At 46.1% G+C, this 21,900-nt stretch overlaps 1 protein-coding gene across 1 annotated transcript in view; it reads left to right on the plus strand.

Moving 5' to 3' along the window:
• Positions 1–21,900, plus strand: part of ZMAT2 (zinc finger matrin-type 2) — a 63,658-nt gene that overhangs the window by 36,449 nt on the left and 5,309 nt on the right. Inside the window, exons 3-5 of the mRNA XM_069199403.1 lie at positions 7,508–7,634; positions 9,509–9,582; positions 9,709–9,854. Coding sequence (XP_069055504.1) covers positions 7,508–7,634; positions 9,509–9,582; positions 9,709–9,854 — 347 coding nt within the window. The remainder of the gene's footprint in view (positions 1–7,507; positions 7,635–9,508; positions 9,583–9,708; positions 9,855–21,900) is intronic.

The raw sequence follows: 21,900 nt of genomic DNA on the forward strand, positions 1-21,900 counted from the left end.
GTTGGCGACCTCCGCATTGTAAAGACCTTGCAAGGACACCTGCTTTCAAATCATAGAATGACTAACCGTATTCGCACATTTGCTTCCCTAAGGAAGACCTTGGTTTCTCTGTTCAGACATTTGAAATCGAAAGGCAACTTCCACACATCCAGCATGTAATTGGCTTCTAGTCGTTCATATCTGCCTACAGCAAAATCTTTCAAACAGTTTGTGAAATGAAAGGTGGAAATGGGCAGATTCATACCTCTATGTATTAACCATACTGCTGAGGGAATTGTTGCTACAGTAAAAGGCAACTTTTCTAACTTTTCACTGTTAAGCATGATGTAATTGGCTTCTTTTTTTAGCCATTGTCTGTTGTTCCATGGGTAAATTAAAGGTGGCAAATAATTTGCTACTGTTTGTGTTTTCAGGGCATGCAACCATTTTTCAGAACCTATAATGTCCTTCCTAACTGCATAATGGAACGCAGCTGAATTTGTCTGTGATGTTTAAAGGACATGTAATTCTGAATGATGACAATAGCTGATGACACAATATTATTTGAGGTGTAAATTCTGTTGGGCAAAGTGTTCATGCCTTTATCAACAGCAGCTAAAGCCTTTTCCATGTTTTCCTTATCTGTCTTCCTTAAACGTGCAGCAGCTTCCATTTGAGAAAGCTTCCAAATCTCATTATATATGGCATACAGGAAACATTTTGAGCGTGGCTTTCTAGGTCCTAACAAGAAATCTTGTAAGTCTATTTCCTCAGAAAGGAGACTAAGATGGAGGAACATAACCATTGTTGGCACAGTATACCCACACTGTATGTAGTAGAATACCTGAATGTTCCCACGAGACACAGCTATGTTCTAGTCAGCTTGCTCTGAATCCCTTAAAGGAATTAACAAAACGTGCTTGGCAACCGTCTGTGTCTTTTGGCCACAATAATCACCCACTGGGACTTGAAAGTGAGGAATTAAAGGTACCATTCTGAACTAAAGCTGTGAGTTGATCTTCAGTGACACTTAGAAGTGTTTGCCAATTGATTAAATTTAGCTGGTGTGGGAATACTGGGCACGTTCATCTTTTATTTTTGCCAACCCCAAGCATGATGTTTGTTGAACTGTTTCATTTAAAAATATAATTTGCAAGGTAATAAAGCTTGCTCTAAACAAGGCTTCCCTGTCCTGTGTCTACCAGTGTTTTGTTCCCCATACATTTTTCACATCAACCGTGTTCTTCCAGTACTCATAACCTTCATCAGCGAGTCTGGAAACAAAGGAGTCTGAGTAAATCAGTTTTGTCTGTTACCAATATTTTTCTCATTTTGGAAGTTGGTAGTGTGAAATAATATGACAGCTTTTCTAGTGACATGCCCAGTGAAATATGTAAACTTTTCTATATATGTTTTTGACCGGCCCACAGGTGTAGTCGAACAGGGTTCCCATTATGTATAATTGAAAACTGATCTGGGTTTACTAGCTCGGTGCAGGAAGTAATGTCCCCAATGGGTATAACAGAACATTTCCCCTATAATTCGCTGTGTTCATATACACATCTTCACTTTCAAAAACAGTGTAGTAGTTTAGCTCAGCAAGCATAGAATCTACAGTACATCCCAGTCATCAGAAACCACACTTGGTGCAATAACATCAGTCATTGATATTTTAAATACATGTGGAATTTTAATGACCTCATTAGGACCATATATGTCAAAGGGCACTTTATCCCAAATAATCCCATCAGGAATCTGAACGGCTGAAATGTTCACAAGGGACATGTCTCTCCGAACTTGATGAGAAGATAAATAAGGTGTTAGCACCTCATCCACTGGCATAACAGAAGAGCGTCCAGGAAGATTATGACCATTTATCAAGAGAAAGAAAACAATGACAAAACCAATCCAAAGCAGAACAGCAAGCAATGTCCACATTATCCACAGGTAATACCATGGGTAAATCAAATAGTTAATTTTAAGCCATATATACAGCTTGCGTGTCTTTGATACAGTTGGTGTTATAGAAGCAGGTGAGTAAGAAGAAAAGTCATCAGTATCAATGAAGTAACCACAAGCAGTCCGTGCAAATGCAGGAGCTGGTGCAGAGATAGTAGATTAAGCCACTTCCTGTGGAGTTTCATAGTAGATGATTCTGTCTTTCTGTTTTAAATTGGAGTAATATAGTTTCACATCTCTGACTTGTCTTGTCAATGGAGTGGGGACTGGAATCAGCAGAAGCTCATTTTCCACCCTCCCCCATGCTCGAGGAGGCAATTGTATCAATATTGTACAAATTGGTGCTTGCAGAAATGTTTTTTGCTGCTTGTAGAGGTATGTCCTGTTGAGTAGTGAGAGAGAAGCGGGTACTATCCAAGGGACCATGTGGCCTACTGTGCAGAATCAGCCACATGGTGCAATTTGACTTTGTCATTAGAGACAAATCTGTTTCCTTTGGAACCAGGCAGCGATGGTAAGATGACAGATTTGATACCGTGTATTCCCAGGACTGGAACCAGTGCTCTGTGGGATGGACTGAACTCCTCCTTCACAGCAATCTCTTCACAAACCAGATACCCAACTTTAGGAATCCGGCGTTTAGATGTTGTTGGCAAATCTCTAATTCCCAAGGTGGTGGTACAGATGGAAGAATTGTCATCACAAAATTGCTGTAGCTCCTGTAAAACAGTGACACGATTATTCATGTCAAACAGTGTATCTGCTGTCACCACTCCAGGACCATAAAGATCTGGGACAGTCATAGGTATCCTTAATAACACCTAAAAAGGAGTGTGACCTCCCAAGGACCTTCTGGGCAGATTATTTAATGCTCTTTGGAACCCATATAGGGGATGAAGCTAACTACTGTCTGAACCTAATACTCCTGCTGTTAAGGATTGCTTTAAGTCTCGATTCCTTCTCTCCACAACCAAATTACCCTCGGGATGGTATGGTGAGGAGCAATGGAGCGCAACACCCATCGTCTTCATGGTATCCCTGAATGCCCTAGAGTTAAAAAACACGGCCTTGGTCAGTTTGGAATGCTGCAGCCGCATATTTACTGATAAAGACCTGCAAATCTTTAATAACAGTTTGAGCGCCAGCCGACCGTTGTGGCTATAGCCACAGGAATCTAGAACAGGAGTCCACATCGACTAAGACCTATTTCTGTGCACCATCAGGTTATAAGGGACCACAGTGGTCCAGGTCCACACATTGTAGCAGTCTATTTGACACTAGTAGGGATGTCTGTGGTGGGTGTTTTAGTGGTGGATCCTTTTATTTGTTGGCAAATGTCACAACAAAGGACATACTGCTTGGTCTGTTTGCATAGACCTGGACACCAAAATCATTTTTATTAAAGAGAAATTGTGGCTTCCACACCTGCAAGAGCAGAAGTGACACCCTCATGGGCTGCTTTGAGATCTGGTCTTTGTTGGGAATCACCCGATCTCCTACCCCTGGAATGGTTGCAAACTCAGCATTCTGAGCACTAACGCAAATATTTTGCAGAGCATGCATTTGGTAAAGGATTGCCGTCAGCCGAAGCTTTCACGATGGCCAGTGTCTCTAGCCAATCTCGTATGAGAATGAGTTACTGCAGCAACAGAAACCATAGCTACTGTGGATTTGGCAGCTTCATCGGCCAAACTGTTTCCTACAATGTGTACTCCTACAGGTTGGTGTCACAATGTATGTACACATGAGCATCTGGTAGTTTGTCGTTAAGATCATCTACCCTCCTCCACAACGTTCTGTGTTTAATGCTGTTCCCCTTGGAGTCTCTGAACCCGTTCAAAGCCAATGATTGAGGTAATCATTGTAGGACTGGACACAGTAGTACGAATCATACACAATTAATGTGGGCTGTTCCGGATCTGTATGTTCCAATGCGATTAGAGCCTTAAGCTCTGCCAGCTGTCTTGCAGTCCCCTTAGGTCTGCCTGTAGGTATTTTGAGGGAGAAATAAATAATCCCTCATTACCCCACTTATGGCTGCGCAAGCAGATGAATATTGATGTTTTGTGCCTACAGCTAGTTGTGCGGAACTGTCAATGTAAATGATAGTTTGGCATTAACCCAGTGGTAGTATGTTAATAGGTGCGGGGTACTCCTACTCATATTTCAGAAATTCTTGTGTTTGTAACTTTGGGTCCGAAATGTAGTCCACATCAGTGACATTTAGGGAGGTCGCCTACTGAATCCAACACCAATGGAATATCACAATTAAGTGCCTCCCAGAAGATAACTTCAATAGTGCGCTCTCTGTCCCCCTCAGTTTGAATGTTTAATTCATAAACACTGTCGGTGGGGAGATGCGCCTGTCTGCCGTCTCTGTGACGAGAAAATCATTAGTTGCTGTTGGATCCTGATGATCTGTAAGACTCTGGCGATAAATTGTGACTTCTGTCGCACTGTCCAGTAGAGTCGCTGCCCACGTCATGTTCTTCAGCAATGTTCTCATAATTGCTGGCATGTTTAATGGAAATTGCTGCCACCTTTTTTCTTTTTAAATTGGGGCTTCTTTTGGGGAGATTTATCCTCCTTTTTAGCGTAAGCTTCTGAGGAACGTTGTCCGTCCTTATTTTGCTTCATACAGTATAGTCTGTACGGTGTTCTGACCAGCCCACTCTCATTCCTTTTATCTGGCGTGTCCTGAAAGGAACGAGAGGGACGTGTATCAGTGTATTGATACCTATCAGGAGTTTTTGAAGTTTCTCTGTTTCGGAGATCATATCTTCGTTTAGAGGTCTCTAGATGTGGAGAATCTGCTTTCGGATTTCTTTTGTCCTTGTTTTTTTTGTTTGTTTCTCCCAGTGTTTTTAAAACCGTATTGTACTTGTTTAGTACCTTCCTTAGGGGGTGGTACTCTGACCTATACTAGTATAGGTCTCGGAGATAATCTCTGGCAGCTCGCACTCCTCGTTCTGTTGAGGAATCTCCCTGAGCCGCAAAGCTGCTGCTTCTCCTTTAATGTTGCTTAATATTATTGAGGAGACTGCGTCGAAGTTGCGCATCAGTTTCATCCTTAAGTCCAGGGCCTGGGCTGCCCCATATTTAATTTGAATTTGTTTTAATGCCTCCGGCAAATTTGCAAGTATCTGGGTACCATGTGTGGTAGTTTATATCGCTTCTGTCTCTCACCCATTGTGGAGGAACTGGCCTCTGCCTCATCTGGAAGGCTCAGTACGCACTGCGCTTCTGTTACCCTTTTTCAAGTGGTGCACAGTGTCTTAGCAGCACAGTGTTAGGTGGAACGATGGCCCCAACTATAGAAAATTCCTTTGCTGTGAAGGAATTATGTAATGAGATGAAAATTTCTAGTCTCTTGGAATGTCAGGGTGGAAAGGTCTAGGCACAGCACAAGCTCATGACCCTGGGATTGGATAGGGTGGGCGTCCCTCGTCTTGCCCAAGATACTCTCTTTGAGCTGAAAGTCGTGAACACATGCAAGCATGTCGGATGGTTGGGTCCCTCTTGCACCTGCATGGCTTACTCTGTGGACTGACTCTATCCACCGGTGTGTGGGGCTCGCTGGACGAGTCCATGATCTGGCAAAAGAGAGCCTTAAGATATCCTAATATGTCCAAACCCTTGGGCCCTTGTGGCTCATCCCTCCTGGATTCGAATGTTATTCCTATGGGAGTGGTTCTCAGGGTCCTCTGTGTGGACCTGTAGGTGTACCTGCAGCTCCTGCAGACCCAGGACCCCTCTCCGTCTCATTATCCTCTAGCGTGGAGACTCTATTGCCCACCTCTGCCAGGCCACACCTCTCATCCCTGAGATCCTGGGATAGCTTATGTTTGACTGACTGAATGTCCTCATGCAGAAAGGCAAGGCGGGTCTCCATAAAGAACCTTGTTAGCTGGGCCTCTCCTCCTTCCACCATTGTGGTGGCAGATGGGGCTTGTGATGTCCTCTGTAGCATCTGCAGGGCGGGTGAGCATGTCTTTCAGGATGCAGTTGTTCTTCCCCCAGACTGTTGCGATACAAGGCCCTTCAAGGCCAGGCCACTCCTACCTCTAAGATGCTACGGAGGGCGGGACGCAGGCTCCAGTCTCCAAATTGTCTACATTTCTGCCATGCTCCTATATGTTGCCTATATTACGCAGTGTTGGGGTGCACCTTCTGCCATTGAGCATCAGAGCTGTGAGAGTGTCACAGGTTGCACCAATGGCTCCTATAGGGCACTCACTCTACTCACTTTTATGCTTGCCCCCAACTGCTGGCCATCAAAGCCTTCAGATCACTCCACCCCTCTTGTGTGCTGAAGTCGGTACCCGTTGGACACTGTGGCTCTTCATGGATGTACTCCTTTCTTAGTAGTGGTAGAAGTACTGGCAGGGGCCCGCTCCTGGCACAACCCTGGTCACTGTCACTCACCTGTGCTGCGGTCTCTCACCTCTTCTGGGAGAGTCGATATGCTGCCTTTGCTTGCAGCTGTAGCTGCTCAGTCCACAGGGCCTTGGGCACGGTCGTCCTCTCTCCTCCCTTGGCAGGTTCCAGTCAGCAAAGCCACACTGCTTCCAGTCTGGGGCGGGCACAGAGAGCCCTCCGAATACCTTGCCTAGATTGCACTCTACTGCGTGGCATCCGCCATTTTGTGTCGTATGGTCTCGAGCAGCGCTCCAGGCCCCAGTGTTCCATGGCCCTGCGCAGTGCTTGAGGGGATTTGCCAGGTCCACATGCCGATTTCCGGTCTGGAGAACTCCTGCACTGCCCCCCCCCCCCCTTCCAAGCTGATATTATAGTGATTGCCAAGAATATGAATGTTACACCGGCACATGTCATGCTTCGAGTCCGAAAATAAGTTATTTCAAAAGATTACAAAAAAGATTTGTGTTCAGTAGACAGGAGAGGATCTTTTTATTACGAATTAACTGTGGATGTGATTTGAAATGTAATCTTTGCCTATATTTCTGTGTTTTTACTTTAGGAAAATTCATTGTCATTTCAGTTTATTTTGACATTTTACCAAATATGTCATCTGAATGTAACTTTTTTTTAGATTGGTGTCAGATATGCATTGCAGTATTCATTTGTATGTTAAAACTAGAACATTTCAAAAATGTGATCGCTTCTTAAATGTGGGTATGTTCTTATAAAGTTTGTACTACCCTCTTGTCTTAACACGCTGACAAGAACGTAAACCCAGATGGTATGAGGGCGCTTTGCACCTTGGCACATTTCCATGACATAGGTCACGGTTACAAGGCTTCTCTGGAAATTTGCGACTGGACATTGCTTTCTTTAGAGGACTATGTTGAATGAGCCTTTTAGTCTAAGCCTACACCCTTTGTTAAAGTCTCAGCAGGATAGTCGGTGTAAAAGACCAGTACTGCAACGCTAAACTACCAGTACTGTAGGATGGGTATAGGTCCTGGACCACAACAAGACAAGGGACCTATACTAAGCTGTACTTTTGATGATTGATTTTTTTATTTTTTTGTTTTACCAATTTGTTTTAAGGAATGGAAGGCAAGTCGCTGCTTTTGCTTCACCCACATAATGTTTTTGTCTGTTTTAGGCAAACCACTCCAGCCCCCGGTCAAAAGGGAGCTCCTCCGCCACAGAGACTACAAAGTGGACTTGGAGTCCAAGTTGGGGAAAACTATTGTTATCACCAAAACAACACCCCAATCAGAAATGGGAGGGTGAGTAAGACTAGAAGCCAGTGAAACCACGCATGAAAGTAATATTTGTGTTGTCTCGTCGGAGGGAACCTGGGACAAGCTTTATTGATTCAGGTACTTAATCATACAGGAAGTCAACACATAACTGTGTACAAAAATAAAACATCAAAGATAACATTTGTTTTGTGAAGACATGTTGCTTGGGCAATATAGGAAGTTTTTTTTTTTTTTGCTGCCTCTTATTTTCCTTCTTTAATTATTGCTCATATTTTATTGATGTGCCCCAATCTTCTTTGTAGCACCTTGTTTTCAGTATTTTCTTCCATGTCATTCCATTTATGAAGCAATACATTGGAACCCGGTTTGCATTCCCCAACTTGTTCCAGAACGTTTCTTTTTTCCTGTAAATAAGACACGTCTTTTAATATTTCCCTGCAAGACCATTAAACTTGATCAACAACGATCGGCGGACTGTAATAGGAATCCATAGATTCCCCTGTGGAAGCTGAGTCTTTTCCTCGCTAGTTGCCAGATACAGGTACGAGTTACTGTTTACGATCTCTAGAACATCTCATCCATAATCGCCTTCAGTGTTTACTTAGCCTTAGCCCCTTGTTGTTTCCATTAGCTTTTGCTACTTCTGCTCCTACGTCACATAGGTTTTATAACCCCATGATGGAAGTCCTTGACGAATGCAGCACTACATAAATTGCTTAATGCCAGGCTAGGTCTCTTCAGGTGGAAAAATGATTCTTTATTAGCTCTAAAAATATTTTGTTTTATAGTTCGTGTCACTTTTTGTTGACACCGGTGTTCTCAAAGCAGCAGTTATCGGAATGGGTCTCGAGGTTAAGTTATGTACTGTGTGTGGTTGTTTCTTTGTGAAAAGAGGCGCCTCAAGATTCCGCACCGTGTCAGCATATAAAAATAAACAGCACTGAGCTACACTGCTTTTGTGTTAATAGTAGGGATGCTTGGAGTAAAAAAAAAAAAAGCACATTTTATTCAAATTCTGCGCACATAATTTTATATCATGCTTAGTGAAATATTTATATGCGTTACACAAATGATTTTACTTGGAGAAATCAACAGGATATGATTCATACATGCAAGAAATAATACTTAATTGTCTTTGTCGCATAATTCAGTCACCTTAGCTGGTTAATTTGGTTATAGCCGAAAGACAGAACCGATTCTGATCTTGGGCAACTCCCACCACCTATATCCCCTACTTTAATTACAAGAAAACTTGGTAGAAACAGGTTGTTCCGGGTTGTTTTACATCCTGCCTTTAAATTATCCTTGCCACGAAATAGCACTCCATGGGTTTTCACATTTTTAAGTAAATTCGATTGCACCACAAGATGGCGCTGAAATGCAAGGCGTGTGAATCTACCGCCTAAATTAAGTTGCAAAAACCCTGTCATTTCTAAACTGTTTTGCTGCCTGGAAAAATATGCTATGGTTTGCAAAATGGCGAAAAGTTAACTCATTTTAATTAAGGGCGCATCTATTGAAAAGGGTACTTACAAGTCTTGGGCCAGATGTAGCAAAGGTTTTTACCCATTCTGTGTATATGGGGAAAAAAGTGTTCGTACATATGGCCCTAAGTTCCAAAATGTAAGCTCCACTTGTTTTGCTGTTCTCTTTCGCATCTAATTGCTTCAGTTATCCAGGGACATACTTTTAAATGTGAATGAAAATGTTATATTTTCTCATGTGTTCTTTTATCGATTGCTGTGCTGCCCAAAACCACAAAAAAAGTCCAAGCTACTCCAAATTAATATTTTTCACGTGGAGCTGAACGCACCTACAAGACATGGGGCTAGTTAGCTTTTTCCAAAAGCATCAAATTTATTTGGCATGATGATCATACTTTATACATTATCTTTCAGCTATTATTGCAACGTTTGTGATTGTGTCGTGAAAGACTCCATCAACTTTTTGGACCACATAAATGGCAAAAAACGTAAGTTTTGTTATATTGTCAGATTTTTTTTTTTTTTAATAAAAACGACCCCTAAAGTGAAAATGATAACTCAAGCTAGTTTAAGGTACTGACCGTTTTTTTTTTTTTAATTGGATCGCGCGACAGATCAGAGAAACCTGGGGATGTCTATGAGGGTGGAGCGCTCGACGCTTGACCAAGTGAAGAAACGCTTTGAAGCTAACAAGAAAAAAATGGAGGAGAAACAAAAAGATTACGACTTTGAGGAGAGATTGAAGGAGCTCCGAGAAGAGGTGAGTGCCCACAGCTGCAGCTTTGGAGTCATGATGGGGTCCGTCACCGGTTTAAGGCCAGCACGTTTCTAATCACAAAGGGGGGAGGGGGGAGGGTGTAATAAAGCCGAGTGATGCGCCGCTTCTGCCCCATGCTGGTGCATGGCTGCCCTGTAGTGCTCGGTGGCAATACCTGAAGGCACAGTTTTTGTTGATGAGAAAGGGACTCGAGCTGCAGGGCACCCGCAGACTGACTTAATAACAAAATGCCAGTCTTTAAAAATACAACCAACGTGGTGAAACTACTTGTTTGTAGCTTGCCAGGGGAGAGAGTGGATAGAGAACGCAGAATGCAAGCATCATCGAGCAGCCCTTTGAATTATAAGTCATGGTTGCCTCCTCTGCTAATGTGTGCGCCACTAGAGAATACAACTTTTGCTGCCGGGGATACACCTGTCATTAAGGAATCGAAACCTTGATCATCTGTGTCACGCTGTGAAACTATCACTTTGAGTCGGGTAACATTGTAAAATGAGTGCAAGACCAAATAGCCACGCATATCTCTTCCATAGCAGTATGTGAATGAAGCTGACTGTACACAAGAGTGGATACCTAAATACTAAAAGAGAAGTGTTTTTGTTTTTAACACCAGAGTTGAGGGCGAGTCTGATAAAACCACTGCTTCATTGACAAGGGGCAGTAAAACAATAAATGACCAGTTTGTGTCATCCATACAATCTAATAAAATGTGAGAATATTCTACAAAAGTAAGGTCATTATTGGTTAGCGAATTCTAAGCCTAGATCATATTATGGAAGTTTTTTTTCCAGTGTGTTCACTTTGCACTTCATAAATATGATCCCTTTCCGAAGCTGTCTGTTTGATTGTTGCTTTGAGCGCCACGTCTTGATTTAAATGTGGCACTGTGTCTTCGAGATGCAACAGCATCATGCCGGGGTGGATTCTAGCACTATTGATGAGAGGTGAGCGCACTGCTTCTTCTACACTAACTACCTTCAGGAGCACATTTACTTGTAACGTAAAGACAGAAGGGGAATGTGTGGGTTCAAATGAGATGTCAAGGAGGGTGAGCAACTGAAAGATCGAACTGGCTTAAGCCAGTTGCCTAGCTTTGGCTCAGCTCAAAGTCCTCTTTGGCACTAGAGCCCAAAGCTAGCCAAACTTTCATATGGTTGCTGCCTGCCACCCACGCTCTAACCTATGTGCCAATAATTAAAGACAAAGAGTTAACCTTTGATATAAAACATCAGAGTCCCCCATCTAGTGACTGAATGTGACAATGCGAATTCTGAAAACCAAGGACCATTCCCAGCTATGTGGTTTGACATCGCATGACCAAATTGCCTGATCCTAGGCAAATATTTTATTTCACTGTGCCCTTTTTTTCTCTTTGCCTGTCAGAGCGTCTTGAAATAAGTTAGTTCAAGGGTATCTGTTGTACAAAAATATATTGCGTTCAATTTAGTAGACTTTTGCTCGATGCATACTAAGAATCGAGGACACATATAGGGGGCAAACGACAACTGAGTTTCTTCTTTGTTCATTAATAGCGTTGTGTTCCTGGTGGGAGGGCGAGGGACACATGTTTGTGATATAATCTCATTTAGTTATGCAGAACACTTCTACATGTTAATTAAATATACGTTTTTGATTTCTGAAAATACCCTATAACGTTTTTACCTGATGTTTTTTGAACGTTTTGCATTCCAACCATTTTCATGGTTCACCTCGTGCATGGTCTCTTAAAGCCAAGCAGGACGATTGGCTTACCTCTGCTCTCTCTTAAAATTGTTGGCTTGCCCATCTCTAGGTAGATGCCTAAGTGTGCTTTGTAGGATGGGTAAGGTGGCTAGAGAGGGCCACTATGGTATTGCAGGGTGATTTGGGGGTAGACTTGCAGAGGTGTGTCTGGGAGATGGGTGTGTTCCATTTCTGAAGGTCCCCATCCCATGGTAGTAAGCATGGACCATTCAAATATTAGGAAGGGCTCCATCTCCAAGCTGGCGACCCTCATATTTATGGTATGCTCCAGCCTGCTGCAGAATCAGTTGGACCTGTGCCTCTTTAATCCTGCTAAGCATTCCAGCATGATGGTTCTGCCTCCCACTTATAAAGACAGCTTTGTTGGATCATTGTATGCAGGTTGCATTTGTGCAGTGAAAGTCCATCCAGAAGTTAGCAGACAGTTATACCTGCTCATTGGCAGGATTAAATGCACTTATGTACCTAGCATAGTTTGGTCTCTGGCAGGCCACATACACACTTAATTGACATTCCTCCTTCACTCATCTCATCTCTCTTGGCCCTGGCAATGCATTGTAATCCTCCAGTTTAGAAGACAAATGGATATATGTAGAAGCACGTGAGAGGAATGTCTCTCGACTGATGTGTGCTCTTCAAGGAGGGAAGAAAGAGCTGTCGTACTTTCATAGCCAAAGAAGGAAAAACTACTCTCACATAGCTTAGATATGTCAAGGTGTCAGCCTGCAGTCAAAATGTAAACAAAGCCTACTTTTCTACATCTTTAGCTGCTTTCTGCAGAAACCTGATTTGTAAATTGTATGTTCAAGACATGTCATAGATACACATGCTGTGCATACTCCTGCCATCTAGTGTTGGGCTCGGATGTGTGCAAGTTGTTTTTCTTCGAAGAAGTCTTCTAAAGTTACAAGGTACACTGACTCAATCTATTGCTGGTAATGGGAATTGGCTGCATTGTTGGATTGTTTTCTTTCTGCCGTCTGGTTTGAATGTGTGTTACCCAGCTGTGTATTGACTCTGTTGCGGTGATCTCTTCGGGCCTTCTTGGTTCCTCTCCCTTCCACCAGTATTGTTGTGTTTTTTTGGGGGGGCGTTTTTATTATATGAATTTTGCTCATCATATAAAACACATAGGAGGTGCATAGATACAATCACATACTGTTCATATCAAGGTAAGCAAAGAAGAGCAGTAACAGTGGATTTATTTCCTTATAGGGGGCACTTTTACGACCTGCATCAAGTTGTAGCCCACTCTTCCCACAGCAATACAATAGGGACACTTCCCCCCCCAACTCTCCCCTGTCTCGTCTATCCCAGTCCATACTCCGAAAGCTGCTCCAGGCACCTCATACCTTCTCCCACTTCTTGGGGTATCCCGTACTCTGAAAGACTCTCTGCTCTACCCTTTGGCACCAGTGTAAGTCATTCTTCCAGTCTTCGATTTGTGGGGGAGATGTTGTTCCCCAGGTCCATGCAATATTTGGGTTAGCTATCCCCACTGCCATCACTGCCCGTAGTGTCTGATATTTCGACCATGGTGCCACTCCCATTGTTATCAAAAGGAGCTACTTGGTATCCATGGGTATTTCCTGCGTGAGGACCTGGGATAACCTATCTGTGACTAGGCTGCTGGTACTCCTGCATCACTGGGCAGTCCCAAAGAATTGGAAAAAAGTACCCCCCTGACTGCATTTATGGAGGCACAATGGTTTGTTTACCCTCTGTATCTTGTGGAGTAAACATGTGCTGCATGGGTATGCTGGGTAAAAATATAATTGAGACGGGAGAAACTCGGTGTGCTGCTGAGAGGTGTGTATTGTCACTGCTTCCAATTGTGCGTACTTCAGAGATCTGTCAGGCCCACGGCTTCCAAAGAGGACCGCAGGGGGCCTGCCCCCAACCCCTATCCCCCGAAACGCCTCCTCGGGGCCACACTGCTTGCCCTGTCCAATTCCAGCTGTATCACTGCATTCATGTCTCACCCCCCCCCGAGGATAAGGATCTCCCTAGCATTTCTAGAAGGAGTGCGCTGATGTTGGGAAGTGTTTGCGCATGAAGTCTAGATGGCATATATAGAGAGCATATGTTAAGGAGAGCACCCTTCCAGGTTCCCAAGACCGCCACGTATTGGACCAAGGGGTCATGCCCATTATGGTTCGGAATAAACAGTATTGACTGTTTGATTAGAACACCGCCCCTCGCAAGTCTGTTGTGTAGCCAGCATGAGCTAGGAGACTAAAACCAAACCCGTTCAGGGCCTTATATTTATTGCCATGCAGATGCGTCTTTTGGATTAGGACTAGGTCTGGGGCATGGTGACCAAGGTGCGCTTCACTTTGTTCCCCAGACTATTCACATTCTTTGTCCATAGTCAGGAGATGCTGCACGTGTGTTGTCATTGGCTCAGCAATGATGTTTCTGCGTGGCTTAGAGCAGCTCCCAGGGGATCCCCTGTCAGTTTGCGTTCTATGGTGCCTACCCCATATTCCCACTCCTCCCAACCTCTCTGCTGATGAGCATTCGAATTAACAAAGCAACATTATTACAAAACAAACACAAATGTCTCCAACCTGAGAATTCCCCCCCTCCCTGCTGTCCTGCATAGTGAGTTCAGAACAACCCACAACCCCAACTTGCAGAGTGCCTGTCACCTGAAAAGAAACATGAAATGGTGTGGGTGGGCCAAAGCCGCCTAGCCGAGTCAGTGCAGGATTGTGAGTCAAATTGTGGTAGTCCTCCCCAAAAGGCTGTTTTATAACCTGTGGCTGGTTTTTCAGTGTCCCCATCTCCTCCAACCAACCCTCCCTGCCCCCCTTCCCAATCCACAAGTACAGGCTTCATCATGTCTAAATGCATTTCCTGTGCAGCCCAGTATAGAGTCAACAATCGGTCTCCATGGCCCACACTCCCCCAAGGGAATTGCTCACGTGTCCCTAGAGGAGTCATTCTGTTGCTTGGATTCCGAGGAAGGCAGTCAACGCTGCATTTGTCGACCATGTAGCTTCCCTCTCGCTGCTCGTGAGAGTCCTTCTAGCTGGCTACTCCTCATCCATCGAGCCAATTCCACACCACCTCTGGGGAGACAAAGTGCCAAGACTTGCACTCCGTCACCACTCACAGTCTCGCCAGATATAGCATCATACATTTAATTTCTTTAACCCTGAGGGCCTTTTAACTTCGTCAAAGTTTCGCCTCTAGCGTTGCACCTGTAGGATAAAGTTAGGGGAAAACCGAGTGGTGGCATTTTCGAATTGGAGGTTGCCATTGGAGTGGTCTGCCTGTAGTATAGCATCCCTGTCTCGATAATTAAAGATCCTGGCTTGTACGCGGAGGGGCACCCAGGCACGGCGGAGGTCTCACAGCCCTCCGTGCTCTCTCCACTGCGAAGAAGTTGGATAGTCTTTTGGGGCGCTGTACGTTTAAGATGAGGTCCTCCAGGAAAAGTTAGACATTGGGCCCCTCCGTGCCTTCAGGAATCCCCACTATGCGAAAGTTATCGCGTCAACTCTCCCCTCCTGGTCTTCCAACTTGGCGACGCCTATCGCGGGTTGTTTCATTCGAGTCTAGACTTGCTCCTCCAGTGTCTTGGTCGTTGATTGTAGCCTGGTGATCTGCGATTCCGCTGCATTAACCTTCTCTGATATTTTCTGAACGTTCCCTCTTAAAAGGCTGACATCCACTGTGACTGTGTCTAGTTTGGTTTGATAGTGCCCCGCATGTCTTGGATAGCTGTCATAATTTCTCATAGGGAGGGTTCACTAGCTGTTCGCATTTCCATTCCTTTATCGCCTCCTGCTGCCCACCCCCCTCCAGGTACCCCTCCAGCAGTGGGCTTTGGTCACTGTATATTTATCCAAATTGTTTGTATGGGCTGAGGGCCCCATTCCCAACCATATCCGCTGGCGCGCAAAGTTTTGATTGCCTCCCCTGGCCGTTGTGAGTCCACCGACTGCAGCTGCGAAAGAGCAGGGTGGGACCATTGCTCTAAATCTGTTTCTTCCAAGGTGAGCAGCCCCAACCAGGTAGGGCTTCCTTCCCTCAGGGGGTCATGCCTAGGAGATGGCCGAGGTGCAATGGCTGTTGGGGCATGCTCAGAAAGTTAATGTGGGCTCATGGGGGAAGGGAGGTCTCTGTCTCTGCCACCCAGTCTTGCATGGTTCAGTTCATGCACCAATTTGGGGATGTACCCAGGATAGTCACGGGCACACTGGCTCCTTAGGGCCCCCTATGCCCGTCCCACCAAGCGGGCCCCCCGATGACGGGTAGGGGGAGAAATCCAGTGAGGCCACAGGTAGCACCAAAGAAAGAAGGGCGTAGGTGAGGTTTCCTCCCCAGTGGCAGCCAGAAGCAGAGTAAGGCTTGTTTGCCTCATAAAGAGGAGGAGGGCCTGATGCAGTCCACGTCCCCCACTGCAGTGTCCAACTGAAGTGGGAAAGGGCCCTCACACCTCTTGTGTCGCTGCTGGCTTCAACGATGGGCCGTCTATGGTTGGGAGCTTCCTCCCCCGGCGATGCTCCTGCAAAACTGCATTATGGGCCCCTGGGGACCACGTCACGGCTGTCTCAAATGTCTCTCTAGGCCCTGACAGCTGCATGCGGGCCGGTTGCTGCCTCACCTCCCTCTCACTGCTGTGGAACTGTAGGCCAGAGCTCAAGATGCAGTCATATATCTGGGGGTATCTCCTTTCACTTCCAGGTAGCACTTGGGACCGATGCAGTCTTTTCGTCCCCGCACCTCAGGGCCGGGGGGCTGCTCCCGATGTTGTGGCACACGGCTGATGTGCCGCCACCTTCCTTCACTCTCACGGTCTCTTGCGGCCTGCCACTGTTAGGCCGCAGGCCGCCTTCTGATGTGTGGATGTGCTCTCCAGATGACCACCGTCCACTTCCTCTCTGAATTCAAGCCCCAAAGCATGTCCCCAGTCAAGGGCCCAGTTCTGCAGGGCAAGCGGGAACTGCCCCCAAGACATAACCTCACTCCCCATCGGCTACTCCTCTGTCGCCATCTTAGGCCCCTCAGCTCTATCGGGGAGACCGCCAGTTCCCGGCCTGCCCGGCCCAGAAATTAATGCCCAAAAGTCAGCCAGGGCAGGTAGGGGCAACAGGGCTGCGTCTGGGCATCAGCTGAATGGGGGAAGGAGATACAGCACTGGCGGCTAGCGAGCCGTCTTAATGTGTGGCCATCTTTAGTGACGGCTGGCCACGCCCACTCCACCAGTATTGGTATTGTCATGTTTTCCTTTCTTGCATCAACACGTTTGGCACCTGAAAAAACGTTGCCGCCCCCAATAGGGGCCTTGCCATTCAAGGCCTTTCCCGTTTCCTCCTCTGCAAGCATGTCCTGTCTGTGATGGAGCAGATGTAGTTCCATTACTGTCCCTGGCGCCGCGTCCTCTATCCCTTGGCTGATCTTCACCAGGCCTGCATCGTCTGTCTCTCTACAGAGCATGATGAGGCATCCTTGATGTCTGCTGCTCCTTCTGTTAGCAGGAAACTATTTGTTATAGTTGGGCTCAAAGTCTTGAAATGTTACGGAGAAGCGGTGACGACACCCCGGACATATTCAGCTCCCAGGGCTTCAAGGGTGATCCCTAGCAGGAGCCATCAGCCAGCGTGGAAGAGGTGTTTTCGCCCAGAACCTAGCTCAGGTTCCAACCTGGAGAAGTGTGGCTCAATGGTTAGAGCGGCAGACCCTGAAGCAGAGATCTGGCTCAAGACCAGGGTTCAAGTCCCGCTTCGGCAGGTCTTGGGCTCAATTCCCCTTGACCAGATAATTCTCGCCTCGGTGCCTAATCTAATTCATGGGTCCCACTCTGCAACTCTGGGCAATAGCTTGCTTAATCTCCACAACGGCCCCAACAGCGCTTGGATGCCTGGCTTCACCCTCAGGAGTTGGCACCTCATAGGGAACAAGCCAGGAGGGGTTCCAAAGCGGTATGAGTACAGCGCCTTGAGACCCTAACGGGTGAGTAGTGCGCTATACAAGTGCTAATTTACATTTTTTTTTTTTACAACCTGGAACTTAAAGAATTGCCTCCTGCTCAGCAGTATGCGAACACTAACCTGTCCCAGTATTCCTGGCACAGATCGTATTCTGAACTCCCATTTCCGAGGTGTCGGGCATCCAGCTTTAAAGCACACTAGCAGGCTTCCCGTCTTCCACTGCCTCTTGGTCATAGTCGGCACTAACCTCATATTTCTAGTGCCTCACCTGGCCTTGCATTGAATAAGATCGTAAAGCAGAGTAGCTTGGCGCCACCACCCCCTCGGTACCCTCAGCTTCCTCAAAGCAGCTTTTGGCTTCCAAGCCTTACTCAGCATTGATGACTCCCACACAAGCACTCAACATACCACAGGGTACCCAGAAGATCCATATGACCTGCACCCCAGGATAGTCCTTGGGATGACTACGACATAGATCCTCCAGGTGACACTAACCCGACCTCTATGCTGCCCCCCTTCCTTCCGACTAGATGATACCATCTCAAATAACAAGGTACTCAGCAGAGCAACCGCTTTCCACAAGGAACAAAGGATGCCCTCGAGCAGAATTTCCTAATCCAAACTCTCTCATCCTCAGTGTTTAATGAAATACCTCCCAGTGTTAAAGGGGCTGCTCAAACTGGCTCCTGATATTTTCAAGGAACCTGTTGAAGCCCGGGTAAACACCCCTAGGGTGTAGACAAAAACACAAAACAAATCATCACCTTCAGACCTAGTCTACATTAGACGCCAACTCCCAGTCACTCTTTGGTAGTCCACAATGCCCACAAACATTTCAATGCTCTGGGCTCCAGTGGCACACCATCACTAGACAAGGAAAGTGAGAAGATTGATGCTGCTGGCAAATGCGTTGCTGCTCGATTCACTGGCATATTGCCAATATAGTCAGCTTATTTTCCAGATACGAAAGGGCACACTGGGATGACATAGATGAGCTCCTCCTACATCTCTGCGATGAGTACTGTAAAAGAGTTTGATTTACCTCTGAAGGCAAAGTCCACCATACGCTGTGCTTGCAGTATGTAGCATTAACTCAAGCGTCCTAAACCGTAGGCACTTCTGGCTCTGTATCTCTGACTTCAAGCTAGATGTCCAATAGCATCACCTCAATCTGCTCTTTGATGGGTTTTGGAATTTTCCCTTAAGCAGGGTCATCCCCAATCTTTTTGCCTCCTATTTGTTTTCTGACCTGTTGTTGGCTTTTGAACTGTGAGCACTTTACCACTGCTAACCAGTGCTAAAGTGCATATGCTTTCTGTGTAAATTGTATTGTTGATTGGTTTATCCATGATTGGCATATTTGATTTACTGGTAAGTCCCTAGTACAGTGCACTAGAGGTGCCCAGGGCCTGTAAATCAAATGCTACTAGTGGGCCTGCAGCTGTGGATGTGCAACCCACATTAGTAGCTCTGTAATCATATCTCAGACCTGCCACTGCAGTGTCTGTGTGTGCAGTTTTAAACTGCCAATTTGACTTGGCAGGTGTACCCACTTGCCAGGCCTAAACCTTCCCTTTTCTTACATGTAAGGCACCCCTAAGGTAGGCGCTAGGTAGCCCCATGGGCAGGGTGCAGTGTATGTTTAAGGTAGGAAATATATTAATGTGTTTTATATGTCAGTACTGCCAAATTTGGTTTTCACTGTTGCAAGGCCTAGCCCTCTCTCAGGTTAACATGGGGGCTGCGTTTAAATATGATTAAAGTGTAGATTCCCTTAGGGAGCGGATAGACATGTGGAGCTTGGGGTCTCTGAGCTCACAATTTAAAAATACAAATACATCTTTTAGTAAAGTTGATTTTAAGATTGTGTGTTTGAAAATGCCACTTTTAGAAAGTGATCATTTTCTTGCTTTAACCATTCTGTGACTCTGCCTGTGGATTCCCTGTCTGGGTCAGTTTGACAGTTGGACTGTTTGCACCTCTCTCTAGACAGTGACACAAAGGGAGCTGGGATGTAGCCTGCAAATCCTGATGAGCCATCTGTGCTAAGAGGGAGGGTAGGAGTGGTCACTCACACCTGAACTGCTGTGCCTGCCCTCTCACAATGCAGTCTCCAACCCCCTGGTGTGTGTGAGGCCTGGCCCGGGCTAGGCAGCATTTCACAAACAAGAGAGACTTTTCTTTGAAGTAAGCCTACTTCCAAGGGCAAAATGGGTATAAGAAGGGCACCCAAAACCACAGACTTTAAAACACTTCTGGAAAGCAAGAGGAACCTCTGCCTGGAGAAGAGCTGAGAAAGAAGAGCTGCCATGCCTGTGACTGTGCTTTGTGGAGCTATCTTGAGGTTGCTGCTTCTGCCTGTGCAAGAGGACAAAGACTGGACTTTGTGTGCCTTCCTGCTTGTGAAGAACTCTCCAAGGGCTTGAGCTAGAGCTTGCCTCCTGTTGTTGACATCTCAGGAACAGCAAAGACTTCTCTCTGCCAGCACCTGGAGCCTCTGCTGAGACTCCTACCCTGCCAAGTGGTGCCCATCCTGTTCCTGGGACTCTGGAAGGAGAAGCTGGTAGAACAAGAGTAAGAAATCCACGTATACAGACCGCCGTGTGGGGAAAAGATCGACGCAACTCCGAGACGCAGCTGGAGAAACGACGTGCAGCATCGCTGACTGAGGCTGGTGAGATTGGAACCCACACTGCGTGTTTTTTTTAATCCTTGTGTGGCAGGATTTCCGCCACAAACATTGCTGGGCATGTAAAAAATGTCGCAAAGCCTGCCCAGACCCGAGAGTGCTGTTCAGATCGACGCATCGCTCTCCTGCAGAGAGAGGAAACAACGCATGCCGATCTGTCTGAAGGAGAAACGACGCACGGTCTCACTTGTGAGTGATATCGATGCATCGCAAGCCCCTTTTGTGGCACACTCATCCCTGTGGGGTTATTTTTGATGCACCCAGGTACATTTCCACGCTAACAGCCTTAGCGTTGTGTTTAAAATTACATGAAGACTCTTTTTGCATTATAATTAATAACTTGACTTGTGTATGGTGGTTTTTTTGTCGTTTTGGTCTTGTTTTGTTTAGATAAATATTCTCTATTTTTCTAAGCCTGTGTTCTGTCATTTTGTAGTGTTTCCATTGAGTTACTGTGTGTTGGCACAAATACTTTACACCTAGCACTCTGAAGTTAAGCCTGCCTGCTCGTGCCAAGCTACAAAGAGGGTGAGTAGGGGTTAGCTGAGGGTAATTCTCTTTTACCCTAACTAGAGGGAGGGTCCTTGCTTGGACTGGGGGTAACCTGACTGCCGACTAAAGACCCCATTTCTAACAATGGGGATCATCCGTTCGGCCACAGTTTCATCAGAAGCCTCCAATGCCATGAGCGCCTTGCAAACTCCCTGTGGCCTGCCTACTGCAGCAGCTTTAAGGCCACACCCCCAGAGGCTTCCATCTCTTTCCAACACCCTCCACAAGAGGTTATTTTTTAGATAACTACAGAGGCAACAGTTCCAAAGGAAGAGGTAAGCGTGGCTCCCCCAAGGAAGCTGCCCTGCCAAACAGGGAGTTTCCTTGCCTTCTCTCCATCCCAAACCCCGATCACACTACACTGGTCAGTGGGCGACTTCTACGTTTTCTTACTCTCTACCTCCGGTTTGTGGTAACTGGCAAATATTATCAGGTCAAAATACTGCCCTCCGGCGTCATCACCAAAGTGTTTACAAAGTACTTAGCGTGGTAGCCGCATCCACATATTCCCTTACCTGGACAACTGGCTGATCAGGAGTGCAAATCTCCATCAGTGTTTAGCACAAACTCTGGCTACCATACACCTCCTACATGACCTGGGATTCATCGTCCACACCACCAAGTTCCACCTCCTTCAAATACAACTTTATCTGGGGGCAGTCCTCAACGTATTGGTTGGCAGGGCCTATCCCAGTCCTGCAAGGGTACAAGTCTTTGAAGCATTGCTCCCTATTGTTCAGCCGAAACAGCAGGTCATGGTCAGAACAGTTATATGCCTCCTTGGCATGATGGTCTCCTGCATTGCCATACTCCCCCATGCCAGGTTACACATGCACCTGTTGCAAGAATGCTTACTGCTGCAATGGTGTCAAGCGGAGGGTCACTGGGAAGATCTAGTGCTTTACGTATTGCTCTCTGCAGTGGTGGAACACCAAAAACCTGTTGCAGAGGTGGCCCTTTCTTGACCCCCATCCTGCAGATCAAAATCATAATGGACGCTTCCTTCTGGGTTGTGGGGTGCATTTACAGATCCTCACTGTCCAAGATCTGTGGGCATCTCATCACCAGGGTTGTCACAATAATTACCTGTATCTAGTGGCCA

The sequence above is a fragment of the Pleurodeles waltl genome, chromosome 7 (assembly GCF_031143425.1).
Source record: "Pleurodeles waltl isolate 20211129_DDA chromosome 7, aPleWal1.hap1.20221129, whole genome shotgun sequence".
Classification (NCBI taxonomy): Eukaryota; Metazoa; Chordata; class Amphibia; order Caudata; family Salamandridae; genus Pleurodeles; species Pleurodeles waltl.